At 33.4% G+C, this 14,489-nt stretch overlaps 1 protein-coding gene across 2 annotated transcripts; it reads left to right on the top strand.

Annotated features, from left to right (window-relative positions):
* The first annotated feature begins 6,199 nt into the window (after positions 1 to 6,199).
* Positions 6,200 to 11,363, top strand: LOC110936719 (5'-nucleotidase SurE). 2 transcript variants are annotated; one of them, XM_022179128.2, is made up of 10 exons: positions 6,200 to 6,444; positions 7,303 to 7,397; positions 8,008 to 8,072; positions 8,370 to 8,413; positions 8,732 to 8,809; positions 9,322 to 9,475; positions 9,702 to 9,884; positions 9,983 to 10,042; positions 10,135 to 10,252; positions 11,129 to 11,363. In XM_022179128.2, exons 1-9 carry the CDS (start codon positions 6,296 to 6,298, stop codon positions 10,240 to 10,242), a joined length of 936 nt encoding a protein of 311 aa, XP_022034820.1. In that variant the 5' UTR covers positions 6,200 to 6,295; the 3' UTR covers positions 10,243 to 10,252; positions 11,129 to 11,363. The 2 variants fall into 2 exon arrangements, with proteins under 2 accessions (XP_022034820.1, XP_022034821.1); XM_022179129.2 differs by having other exon boundaries at positions 11,120 to 11,363.
* Positions 11,364 to 14,489: the final 3,126 nt, after the last annotated feature.

The following is a 14,489-nucleotide window of genomic DNA, read 5'->3' as shown; positions in this document are numbered from 1 at the left end:
GAGTACAGGCGTCCACCCTTCCGGATTGCACGTGTTCACATTATAAGACCCAAACTTTGACGAGATCTTGAAAACTTTGAAGGTTCAAAACCATATAATAAATCATCCTAGAATAGCTGATTAGTTTTCAAAGCAGATTCAAAATTTATGTTCTTATTGTGGTTGTCACTTAAGGATAAGTGACAGTATCGTTTTAAAACTAAACACAAGATAACTTGTGTTAGGGTCCTAGGAAGGTTATAGTCTAGGTCAAAGCATTACTAATAACCTAATTCCCTATAACCATTGGCTCTGATACCAACTTTTCTGTCACACCCCGACCACGTAAAACAACAAAACGTGGCGGAAACGTCGAGGAGTGTTGTAACAAAATCATTGTTTCACAACCATGGATTAAACATTTTCGTTTTATTGAATTAAATGTACTACATTACATTGGAATTAGAAACAAAACATGAACAAATTGTCTTTCATTGTTATTAAGTCACTAAGGGCTCATCCATTCCTATGTGAGCGTACACAAATATCATCATCAAACATCATCAACTATGGTACCTGAAACACATGTGAAAATACGTCAACACAAAAATTCCGGCGAGTACATAGGTTTTATATGAGTTCAGATTCATGGCTCATTTTACATGTTGCAATACTTAATTAAAAACCTTGTTTTGAAAAGTATTGCGACATAATTAACCAACTCAAATCAACTTGGTTATAATTTATTAAATCTCGTAGCAATGATTCTTAACTCCAAAACATTTGTTTTATGAAATCAAATTGTAAAACATATTGTAGAAAACTCGTTAGTAAAACTCGTATGGTTTATAATATTCAGAAAACATCCTTGTGTGACATTGTTTTAAAATTGTTTACCCAAGTGATCTAGATAACGTAACGATATATAATGTGTTAAAAGCACTTATATATAGGAAGTACCAGCGGCGTACCCACCATGCTTTTAACACATTACACCCGCTCCGTTACCTAATCACTTCCCTAACCCAACGGTTCAGACAATTACAAATGGTTCACATATATCAAATGGTTACAAATGGTTCACATCAAATATGAGTTTGAGAGAAAAGGGGGTGGGGTTTATATAGTTTTTGCACAAACGTTAAGATCGTTCATCGTAAAACGAGCTTCGATCTCATCCGTACACATGTGCCCATGGTTTTGTGAAACCATGGGAGCCCCTAGTTTCATTAAAACCATGTGCAAATGAGGGGAACAGCTGGAACAAGCTGGAATTTAGATTTTTCATTTTGGTCCCTTCCTAAGATAACTATGGCAGAATGTCAATTTTGGTCCCTGAATGTGCAAAACATGGTTTTTGATGCTTTTTTGACACGTTTAAGCTCCGTTAATCCTATTTCAAGGCTCTAAAATGAAGTTAAAGTATAGGGAACATGAAACATGCTCAAAAATATCTCGGATGTCGGTTCGTTTGTTCGTACAGTTGCGTTGTTCGGTTAACTACGACGAAACACGAACGAATGCGAAAAACGATCCAAATTACGCGACGAATGGAATTTTATCAAGCCAATCACTAAAATAAAATATTTTAATGATTACATAAATTTTTGGATGTCTGGATATATTCAGAATGTAAGATATGCGCGAAAATGCAAACTTGTGCACTTTTTGACGCTTTTAGTCCCTATTGATCAATAAAGTTTATTTTAGCATACCAAACCCCTCAAACCCTATTTGTAAGCTATGTAAAGGATATTTAGGGTATGTTTAACTTATGATCAAGTTCCGTAATGTTCGTTACTATACAAATCGGTATAGTTTCGCACTTTGACACAATTAGTCCCTGCGATTGAACAAACTTGATTTCAACACTCCAAACCGTCCAAAACTTTTTTCTAAGTTACGTATAGGTTATTTAAGGTATGTTAATCCTATTTCACTATTCCAGAGTGTTCGCTGCATTAAACTGGTTATATTTACGCATCGGTGCGCGTATAACCTTCCAGAAAGCGATTTAAAGCTTGAAATCGAACATGAATTGATATGTGCAAACGATACACATATTTTTACAAATCCCAAGTATGAAACACAATATTTCATTAATTTGGTATTTGTTTGATGGTCGCGGAGGCACAGGTGTTACAGAAACGACCCGTGTTTGTACACGGGTCTTACCGCTAGTACTATATAATAAAAGAAACCAACAAAAGGACACTTGTCATTATTCTAGACCATCATTAATTCTAGATAATTATTATTTAATTTCAATTATTAAATTTAATGTATATTTCAAACATTTAAGAAATTACGGATAAAGTTTCATAAAATATTAAATTTTAAAGTTATATAATTTAATAATTACCGATAATTTATACTTATCTGATTAATTTAAATTTAAATATTATTTTGTAGCTATAAGTTTATCTATTTGGCTGCCTAATCTGGACATTTCAACATTTCTTTAGAACTAATAAATTAAGACCACTATTATTTAAATAAAACTTGAGTTATTAAATGTATGTTCACATGACTGTTAAAACTCGGGAGAAAGTCGATGATAAAGGTGGTTTTCTAATCGATGGTTCAAATGCTTTCATATTTGTAAACTTGACAAACATCACACGTTTTGATCATACATGACACAAAATTTTGTTTGGATATCAGAAACGCGTCTTAAAAATATCGTTTTCTAATTGTTAAATCTTTGTTATTAACTATTTGATTTTTATTTACTTAACCCGTGTAATACACAAGGTTATAACCTAGTATAGTATAAATTGAAAATTATTATATTGTTAACCCAAATCGATCCTTCCCCAATAATATATTATAAATTAAAAATTATTATATTGTTAACCCAAATCGATCCTTCCTCCCAAATAATATATTATAAATTGAAAATTATTATATTGTTAACCCAAATCCATCTTTCCCCAATAATATAGTATAAATTGAAAATTATTATATTGTTAACCCAAATCGATCCTTCCCCAATAATATATTATAAATTGAAAATTATTATATTGTTAGGCTCAGGATATAGTAGGAAGTTTTTTTTACTAGGAAGTAATCTTGACCATCAATTGATTTAATTAAGGGCTAAGATTAAATAAGTGAAATTGAAGAAAAAAATAAGGTGCGTGAGTTTGTGTAAGGGTATTCTAGTCAATTAAAGGCAATAGTTTCTCTCTCCTCAAATCCCCCTCATTTTTTCAACGTTAATAACTCTTTCATACGACATTATTTTTCTATAAAAATTGCACCAAAAAAAACGAGCGTTTTTATCTTTAAAACGAGTATACTATTGCTATATTTTCGAAAAGATCGAAAACCCAATTGCGTAAAACGCAATGGACAAAAAGCGTAAAAGTGACTTTTTCTAAAACGCAATAGACCAAAAACACAAAGAAATGTCTTATTTCTAAAACGCAATAACTATCAAACACAAAGAAATGTATTATTTCTAAAACGGAATAGCCAGAAAACACAAAAGAAAGTGTTCTTTCTAAAATGCAATGAACTGAAAACACATAAAAATGTGTTTTACTTAAAACGCAATGGACTAAAAACACTTCAAAATGTGTTTTTCTAAAACGCAATGGACCAAAAAACACATAAAAATTTCTTTTTTTTCTAAAACGCAATAGTCTAAAAACACAAAAGAAATTGTTCTTTCTAAAACGCAATGGACTGAAAACACATAAAAATGTGTTTTACTTAAAACGTAATGGACTAAAAACACTTCAAAATGCGTTTTTCTAAAACGCAATGGACTAAAAAACACATAAAATGTCTTTTTTTTTGTAAAACGCAATAGCCTAAAAACACAAAAGAAATTGTTCTTTCTAAAACGCAATGGACTGAAAACACATAAAAATGTGTTTTACCTAAAACGCAATGGACTAAAAACACTTTAAAATGTGTTTTTCTAAAACGCAATGGAACAAAAAACACATAATGTCTTTTTTTCTAAAACGCAATGGCCTAAAAACATAAAAGAAAGTGTTCTTTCTAAAACGCAATGCACTAAAAACACATAAAAATGTGTTTTTACCTAAAACGCAATGACTAAAAACACTTTAAGATGTGTGTTTTCTAAAACGCAATGGACCAAAAAACACATAAAAATGTCTTTTTTCTAAAACGCAATGGCCTAAAAACACAAAAAAGTATTCTTTCTAAAACGCAATGGACTAAAAACACATAAAATGTGTTTTACCTAAAACGCAATGGACTAAAAACACTTCAAAATGTGTTTTTCTAAAACCCAATAAACTGAAAATACAAAAAAACATTGTTTTTTCATTACTTTGTAAGACGCAATGACTCAATTAAAAAACACAGATCGTAAAAATGCAATTCAAAAATTTCTTACGTAGATCGAAGCCGATTTCTTCATATTTGTTCAACGATTGACGAAATTTGAATGTTAGAAACACTTATCAGCGATTGAATCGAATGAATCGAGTGATTCGTTTCAAAATCACCGGAAAAAATGAGATATTGTATGAAATTAAACTGGATTTCTTCAAAAAAGTTGAAGAACACGTTGATTGGGTGTTTGAATCATTGATTGGTGACGAAAATCGCACTATAATGTAGTAATTATTGAGATAGAAACTGAAGAAAAGGTTGAAGATGGTGGGTTTTAAAAATTGTGGGTTTTGAAGTTACAGAGAGAAGATTGGATGAAATTGACTAAAATACCCTTACTCTTTATTTTAAATTTTGCCACATGTTATAATTTTATTGCTTCATATACTTCTAGTCAAAATAAACTTGCTATTTAATCATCACCCTATATGGTTAACCCAAATCGATCCTTCCCCAATATAATATATTATAAATATAAATTGAAAATTATTATATTGTTAACCCAAATCGATCCTTCCCCAATCTATACTATATAATAAAAGAAACCTATTTTGGGACACTTGTCATTCTCTCATTTAATTGATTAAAATTATTAATAATACTAATAATAATAATAATATTTAATCTAAATTAATACAAATTTTTATTATTAATAATATTTAATCAAATCTAAAATCTAATCTAATACAAATTTTTGTTATCAATAATATTATTAATATAAGTTGAAGTTGATTCATGAACTAAATAAATAAACAAATGTATCTGTATGATACGAAGAAAAAAAGGAATTACGACAAAAGAACCTTAATGACATGATAAAATAAAACAAAAGAGCCTCACACTTTTTGTGCTATAAAAAAAACCCAAAGAATTCACTTTAGCTAATCAATTGATAATAATAATCTATCTAATATAATAAAAGAGTCCTTTAGCCCTAACTCAGTTAATTTAAATGATTTATTTATTTTATTAAACTAAAATAGTTAAGTGTAGAAACTATTTCAAAAATGTTTAAAAGGTGTTTATTGGTTCTATACTGATATTTTCGTGTTTAATTCTCAAGTCAAATACGGTAATCACTATGTTTACGTGACATTTATAAGAACAATCACCACAATCACCCCATCCATCGTATATCGAGTATATCCGTTAGTTTTTTTAAGATATAAATTTTTATTAGATTCACTCAACCCGTGTAATAAACGGGGTTTTTTAAAGATATAACATTTTTTATTTTTTACTATACAAAATTATATTTATGCAACTCGTGTAATACTCGGGGTTTTAAAAATATAACTTTTTTTATTATGTAGAATATAAAATTAGATTTATTCTCGTGTTCAATTCTTAACTCAAATACGGCAATCACTATGTTTACGTGACCTTTATAAGAACCATCACCGCAATCACACTACCCATCGTATATCGAGTATATCGTGTAATACATGGGGTTTTAAAAAATATAATTTTTTTATTATGTAGTATATAAAATTAGATTTATTCAATCCATATAATACATAGGGTTTATAAAGATATAACTTTTTATTGTTTGGTATATAAAATTACATGTGCGCAACTCGTATAACACATGAGTTTCTTAAAAATGTAACTTTTTTCATTATTTAATATATAAAATTAAATTTACTCAACCCGTACAATACACGGGGTTCTCAAAGATATAACTTTTTTATTATTTAATATATAAAATCACGTTTATTTAACCCGTGTAATACACGGGGTTCTAACCTAGTATAATATATTATAAATTGAAAATTATTATACGTGTTAACCCAAAACATCCTTCCCCAATAATATATTATAAATTGAAAATTATTATATTGTTAACCCAACATACATCCTTCGGTTTTGGAGGTAGATACAAACATAATCATTGCCTCTTACAAACCCTTGGTCTCCAATCCAAATTTGTGAAATTGGGTTAATGGAAGTTGCTAATAATGTCCCGGATTGTAAGCAGCCAACCATCATGGTTACCAACGACGATGGTATCGATGCTCCCGGTCTCCAGGCTCTAGTTCGTACACTAGTCTCCACCAATCGGTACCGTGTGTGGGTCTGTGCCCCTGATTCGTACGTTCCTCCTGAACCTTTACATGATTGTTGTTTTCATATTGAAAAGAGAACCTTATGAACTCACATAAGTTGTTGTCAATTGGAAATTGTATACTTAAATATGTTTTCTGTAATTGTTAGAGAGGAACTGAGAACCAGAGTGTAAACTGAATTGTGATATTCGTGTACCTTAGGTGTTGTTTGTTTTTTAAGAGTAAAATGTCTGTTGTTGTTGTCTGCGGACCACATCTGCATACCTATGTAGAATAAGAGGCGGACTAAACCTCTAGTCTACAGGAATAAGAATGACTATTTGTTTTTTTAACGTATGTATACTTCTAAAATAAACGGGTGGTGGTGTACGGACGGTAATGGTGGGTGGTGGTGGACGGCGGTGGTGGTGATGGATAACCCTCTGCAGACCTTAAAAGATCTTAGAAAGTGGCTGGGCCAAGTCTGCACCAAGAAGAGCTCGCGCAGACGTTTTAATAAAACGTCTTCGGAAAAACAAACAGTCTGCAGATGACAATGTCTGCGCGTGGTCTGTGCGGCATAGACAGAAGAGGCTGCGCAGATCTTTTTTAGAAAAACAACTAGATGACACTAAAATCACAAACAAGAACTTCTTAATGTCTGTGTGCTTATCCTGCATGCTCATTTCATTTCATAGTGTTGTCATCTTTATTGCTCACTTTATAATTTTAGACGAATTTATTGTAAGATGGTCCTGAATAGTTTCACATGACGTGTTATTTGTTAAATTTACTTGAGCATGCATGGTAACATAGTAACGACGAAAGCTTGCTTTCGTACAGTTGATTGTGTTAATGGTTATAAATTGAAGTTTTATACTTTATTCTTGTTGAATGAGTCCAGGGAGAAGTCAGCAGTCAGTCATTCAATCACTTGGCGCCAACCTGTCTCAGCAAAGCAAACCGAAATTAGTGGAGCAACGGCTTTTGCTGTTTCTGGTTAGTTTCATAATAACTTGAATTATCTCATCCAAAACTTTTTTTTTTATCATTCTGTGAGTGGGAAAATTGTTTCTTTATATATGTTTTGTAGTTAGAGTTATATGAATTAGGGTTTATATCTTTATCTTGGCCTATGGACGGACGATAAACAAAGGGACTTGTCTGGTGAAAATTTTAAGGTTGATGCATTTCTATCATTCCATTAAACTGAAGTCTGAAATTGACAAAATTTCGGTTGCCTAATAGGTCTTTTTTTCACTTGTTTTTACTGTTTCTGTTTTTCATTGTTCCAACTTGAACTTGGTGTGTTGGTATGCTGTTTGTTTTCGAGCCGGGGGTCTCTCTGGAAGCAGCCTCTCTATCCCTATGGATAGAGGCAAGGTCTGTCTACACCCCACCCTCCCCAGACCCTATAAGTAGCTATGCTATTTGTGGGATTTACTGGGTATGCTTGTTGTTGTTGTTGTTGTAGTTCTGCTCTTAGGCGTAGTGGGGAGTTCCCTTCATACGTGCTTCAAAATTTTAGTAGTTATTAACGCAATATCAGTTTGTACATACATAGGAAAGTTCTTTCTCGTATAAGTACCTTTTTGATAATGCTTTGTAGGAACGCCTGCTGACTGTACTTCGCTGGGAATCTCAAAGGCATTATTTCCTTCCGTGCCTGATTTGGTATATCATCGCCCTTCATCTCTTAACATGATTGATATTCCTTGTTCTTGTTGGAGCTTCATCTTAAGTTATTCTTATTATTTATTAGTTGTTATTACCTTGTATAATTTTTTTCTTATAAAAAATGTATTGTATGTGTGATATCCCGCCTATCGGCGATAGTAGTTGTTCTTGTTGGTATTACTTGGATTGTTAGGTATACTTAATTCCAAACTCTAGATATGTATGTTTAAAACTTGATGCATGTTATATTAAATATAACGTTTTGACTTTCTGCTCACTATTAACACTTGACAGGTATTAAGCGGCATAAATATGGGCAGCAACTGTGGTTATCACACGTTAGTTCCAGTTTTCTCTGCTATATGATTTTCCTTTTCTTATTTTATACTTCCTCGCCAGTATAGAATTTATTTTATTTTATTGTTTTCTCGTTTATGTTTTTTTAATAACATAAACAGGACATGGAAATGGAAAATAAGTGTCGTTTGAAAAATAATAATTCATGGAAAACACGAGTGTTAGTTATGCTTCTACCTTAAATTTGAGCAAACATGTCTAACTTAATAGTTATTTTTGCCTACTAATTTATTTAGTTTATGTGGCTTGTTGATACTCTTTGGTGGTCACCATTTTATCTATAACTTGTTGAAATGCAGTGTCTACTCAGGGACGGTAGGAGGTGCTCGAGAGGCCTTTTTCTATGGTGTACCATCTGTCTCAATATCATATGATTGGTATGTATGCATGTAAACCTTTTCACTTTCGGCTTCCAATTGTTCTTTTAACATGTGGTGGTCAATAACAAAGTATGATCTTCGAGGGTGTTTGGGGTTGAGTTTTGAAGGAAATTTTTAGATTATTCAGTTTTGAAATCGTAAATAATCAGTTTTGAGTGTTTGGGTAAAAAAATGATTATTTGCGTTTAGAAAGTTACAAAACGCAGTTTTCCAAAAGCAGCTCCCCCCCCCCCCCCCCCCTACTACAACAAAACGCAGTTTTCCAAAAATTGATTATTTGCGTTTAGAAAAGGATTTTCACTTGTTTATTTTTTTAAATATATATATTTGCCAAACACTCAAATAGTTGATTATCTGATTATTGTGATATCAAACAACATAATCAAATCCAAACACTATCTTTCAACATCACGTTTTGCTACAGTTAATTATCTTATTCTAATTATTCAAAACGCATAATCTATTTTCAAAACTCAACCCCAAACACCCTCTTCATTGTTTATTTTCAGGGTTGGGGGAATAAGCAGTATCAATGACTTCACATTGGCCGCTGAAGCTTGCTTACCCATAATAAACGCCATTCTTCTCGAGATCAACAACAAAACCTTTCCGAAAAATTGTTTCCTGAATGTAGATTTGCCCACAAATATTCCGAAACATAAGGTGAGTTGTATATACATATTCATCAAGTGGCGGATCTAGAAGATCGGCATAGGGGTAACGTTTCAATAAAAAGGGTAACGGAATAAAAAAAAAAAAAAACGTCAAATTTTTCCAAAATTTACACTACCTTCGGAGCGTCAAGGGGCAACGGAGGTTACCCCTTCTATCACTCTAGGTCCGCCTCATCAAACAATTTATCTATATATTTACATGTTTAATTTACTAGGGCTATAAGCTGACTAAACAAGGAAAGAGTATCGTCAAAATGGGCTGGAAGCAAGTTTCATCCAATGCACAAGGAAACAATATCTCCAATATGTTATCAACGATGACTAATGACCCAAATTCTGTAGCATTAAACACCGATGCTAAATCTGTTTCACAAGAAAATTGTTTGTTCATTAGAGAGGTTTTTGTTTTTTAATCATAAATTAAATATTTCAAATTTTATTTTTATTTATATTACTATGAAAATATTATAATTGTGAACTATCCTTTTTTTTTCAGGTGAAGGGAGGCGCGGTGGACGACGGGGAAACAGACTACCGTTTCGTTAAAGAAGGATATGTACATACATTTCTATTTCTTACTTTCTGGAAGTGATTTATTAATATATGCCGGTATTAATTATTAGTATCCCGGTTACGGTTTTGTTTCAGATAACTGTCACTGCCCTTGGGGCGTTAAGTCATGCGGATAACGACTGCCAGACGTTTTTCAAAGAATGGTTACCAGCAGTAGCTGAACATGCTTCTTCAGCTTTGTGATTACTTATCTGTAAGTATTAATTGGAAAATTGCTAGGGGGTGTTAATAAACCGTTGAAATTGACCGAACCACAAAAATCGAAGCAAGCTGGCCGGTTTGAGATTTATATTTTTTTGGTTCATGGTTTGGTTTTGGTGTTTTAACCGTCCAGCCCATGGTTTGGAACTCAAAACCGGACAACTTTTTTATTTATTTTTTTCTTCATTTTGAAATCTTTATCATATATAATTTTTAGAGTTAAATGCCATTTTAGTCCCTGTGGTTTGTGCCATTTTGCCAGTTTAGTCCAAAGGTTTCATTTTTAACCTGTGGGTCCAAAAAGTTTTCACAGTTGCCATTTTAGTCCATTGGGTTAACTTCATCCATTTTTTCTGTTAACGAGAAGGCCAATTCGGTCATTTTAAATGGCTGAATTGCCCTTTTAGTTAACAGAATTACATACAAAATGACCGAATTGGCCTTCTCGTTAACAGAAAAAATGGATGAAGTTAACCAAGTGGACTAAAATGGTAACTGTGAAACCTTTTTGGACCCACAGGTTAAAAATGAAACCTTTGGACTAAACTGGCAAAATGACCCAAACCACAGGGACTAAAATGGCATTTAACTCTAATTTTTAATACAAACTAGTAATTTTTTAAATAAAAATTAAAAAATTGGTTTAATGCACCAAAAACCGAATAGTCAAACTGCTGAAACCGCCCCAAAAAAAAAATATTTGTCAATGGTTAGTGGTCCGACCCTGAGTTTCACCAAAACCGGCCTAACCAGACCGTGACTAAAAATTGCATCTTAAACTTCAAAAATGTTTTTTTTTTTTTTTTTCTGGGTGAATAAACTTCAAAGTTTCAATCTCAATCTGAGCATTGCTGTTAAGTTTTTGCAGGAGGTGTGATATCATTCTTGGTGCTGCTGAATAGCTTTCATCGGTTCTATTCGTAATTAAATCATATGTATCCATCCGTTTAACATGGTTAGCAGAATTCATTCGAAACATAGCGCGTGATCGTGGTGTTTGCCCTTTTAGATTCTGTGGCGAAATAAGTTAATAAAGATATATGAAATAAACGCTTGTCTATCAAATCGGCTTTTGACTTTACTGATGTGGATTATATTTTTGACTTTTTTTTGGTCAACCATGCTGTCAAGCATGTTAATAATGTAGTTTGACTTCTCTACACTAGTCGTTCTTCATTTCTGGATGACGATTGTTGTGATAGATATCACGATGTCATTCGATGGTATGTCACCATGCCGCTTGGCAACATGTCGTTTGTCCATATAGGCGCACACACTCCATTCGTGTAGACTAAAGCGACATCATCTTCTAGAATCGAGACCTATAAAAGGAATGTATCTATCGTTTTAAAAAGTATTTAAAACGTAGGCTAAGCGATAGGGTCATGCGAGTTGAGGTGCACACTTCTTTGTAAACAAACTAGTGAAGTGTTTATAAACCATATATTATAACATCTCAAAAGTACTACAAAGCAAAGGAAACAAGTCTAATATGGGTAATAATAATTATTATGTAGCTAAAACGTGAACATACATACCTTTGAATATAAATGAATTTCAAGTTTGAACAACTTCAACACTTGACCAGCATAGTGCTACAAATTTGTATCAACATCAACAACATATGGACTCACCGATAATTTTAACATACATTGAAATTTTATGATTACAAAATAAAATATAACTATATAATATTAACTTGTAGAAATAGATAAATCTAACGACAAATAGTACATAAGGGTGTACAAGGTGAGATCGACAAATGCATTCGGCAAGCCCTTTGTTGATCGGTTGCCCTTTGTCGATCAGGAACACTGCCGCCGTCTTCATTTGCCACGTGGGAAGGTCCAGGTTGTGTGTGTGTGTGGGGGGGGGGGGGGGGGGGGTGGGAGGTGAGTTGACAGTTTGAATATGACCGTTGGCTTTGATTTTGAAAGTTTGCATTGATTTTAACGACTATATAACCCTTGCATTATAAAAGAAAATTAGTTAAACACCATTATAAATATTATTCCATTCTATAAAATTCTCACCCAATTCTAAAAAATCATCACCCAATTTAAAAAGTTCTCAAGCACATCATGGATAGAGAAAACAAGAGCGATGGCAAGAAAAAAATATCGGGTTCGGTTCGAGTGCGAGAGGGCGTGGCTCGCAAAGTAGACGAGGCGGATCAAGTGTGTACCAACCCAACTTCTCATCGCAATTTTTTCCGCAAACGGGTTTTTACAACACCCAACCCAACCCCAACCCAACTATCCATCACAATTTTATTCATTACCGTAAGGTCCCACGATGGTTGCACCGGGTGTATACGAGTATCCTACGGAAGCCCAAAACGCTTTTGACCCGTTTGCTTATCGGACTCCACTGTCTCAATCTCCAAGAGATAATGTTGAACACGAGCTTCCCATATACGATGACGACGAAGATGGAGAATTTGTACCCGATACTCAACACTTAGATGAAGATGAAGAAGTCGAAGAAGAGGAAGATGTTCAAGGTGAAGTAGAAGCCCAACATGAAGGGAAAGGAAAAGGGAATAGGGCGGATCCGCAAAGATGGACGAAGAAGTAAGAAGAGGCTTTAGCGATGGCGTACGTGCAGTGTACTCATAACAAGAAAAAAGGAAATGCACAAAAAGTGGAAAGTTTTTGGAAGAATATTCCCGCACACTACAATGCAACCGTTGGAAGAAGCTCACGGACCATTCATCAAGTCTGTCCGAAATGGAAAAATATGCAATCAAAGTTGAACTAATTCAACGGTTTTTGGCATCAAGCGGTATAACTTTTAACGTTTATATAGATATTAATTTTACCATAAAAAAGATTCTTGTTTTTTACATTAATAAAATTTATATTTTTATTATAGGATCGTTTACATCCTAGCGGAAGTGACGATGCTCATATTATTATGAAACAAGCGCTAATAGATTACAAAAAACGACATGCCGGCGGCTTTCCTCATATTGAGGCGTGGGAGGTGGTTAGAAAGCATGAGAAATGGCCCCCCGGTGCTATTGGTGGGTGAGGATAGTGGTGGTTCGGGGCAAAAAAGAAATTCATCCGATTCGGGTAACTAACAAGAGGGTAGTGATCTACCCGACATAAACGTAGATCCCTCATCAACAAGGAAAAAAAAGACAAAAAAGATAAAGGACCCGCAACGTCGAGCGAAAAGTCAGTTGGTATGTCCGACAAGCTCCAAGAATACAAATATATGAAACAAGAGTTGGTGGAAATTAAAAAGAAACGAGAGGAAAAATATATCGAGTTGGTGGATGAACATCGAGAAACGTTGAAATCGATTCGGTTTGATAAAGATCTCGAGACGTTTAACAGGCCACACAACACTGTTCCACTGGAGATGTTGGAAATCACAGTAGCTCGAAAACACGAGATCGCAAAAAAATATGGATGGCCATGTAGTTTCTTTTTTTAATTTTGTTAATGTTATTTTCGTTAGTTTATTTTAATATAATGTTTTTTTAATATAATATTTTTCATTTACAAATTAGGCAGATTAAAAAAATTACTTTGGCTAATCTCAATTTAGGCACACACCTATTAAGTTTTTTGGGTAATAGGCAAAAGTTATAGGCAAATTACATGGCACAATTCAATTGGATGGGAGGAAATTTTGCCTAAATGGATTAGGCATGCACCCATTACACCCTAATAGAGGACGAGGACGGACAAGAGAACAAAGGGAGAGAGAGCAACTTGCGTGAGGTGTTGGATGCACATACGTTTGACTTTGACCTAAGCGCTAGGAGGCGCATGCAAAGGCGCACTTTTTAGGGGGATGGGGTGGTCATCACTCATCACTCATTCATCACTCACAACATCCAATCAAGTTCCACCATATCATCAACCATTATTCCATCACTAGTGATGAATTTTAGTTGGAATGGTCATCACTTGTGATGGAGTTCCATCACTCACAACCTTTTTTATTTTTTTTAAATTATAAATTAACAATAAAACATTAAAATTATAAATTATAAATTTCATTTAAATTAAAACATACTAGTTCAATTAAACATACTAGAAATATTTTAGACTACAATAAAAAAATAAAAACATACATAAAGAAACTCTACTCCTCGTCCGAATTAGGAAATTCCAAACCTAAAGAACCTACTAGTTCAATTAAATCGTATCTCAATCGAAAGTGAATTTCTTCATCACGCAAGTCTTGTTGGATATTTTCGGGAACTTGAACTT

Source organism: Helianthus annuus, chromosome 4 (genome assembly GCF_002127325.2).
Source record: "Helianthus annuus cultivar XRQ/B chromosome 4, HanXRQr2.0-SUNRISE, whole genome shotgun sequence".
Lineage (NCBI taxonomy): Eukaryota > Viridiplantae > Streptophyta > Magnoliopsida > Asterales > Asteraceae > Helianthus > Helianthus annuus.
Note: the sequence above shows the minus strand (reverse complement) of the source record. Positions and strands in the feature narration are given on the sequence as shown.

Coding starts and splice junctions, on each gene's coding strand:
- LOC110936719 (XM_022179128.2), top strand. CDS start 6,296: ATGGAAGTTGCTAATAATGTCCCGGATTGTAAGCAGCCAACCATCATG. Junction 6,445..7,302: donor TGGGTCTGTGCCCCTGATTC/GTACGTTCCTCC, acceptor GAATGAGTCCAG/GGAGAAGTCAGCAGTCAGTC. Junction 8,810..9,321: donor GTCTCAATATCATATGATTG/GTATGTATGCAT, acceptor GTTTATTTTCAG/GGTTGGGGGAATAAGCAGTA.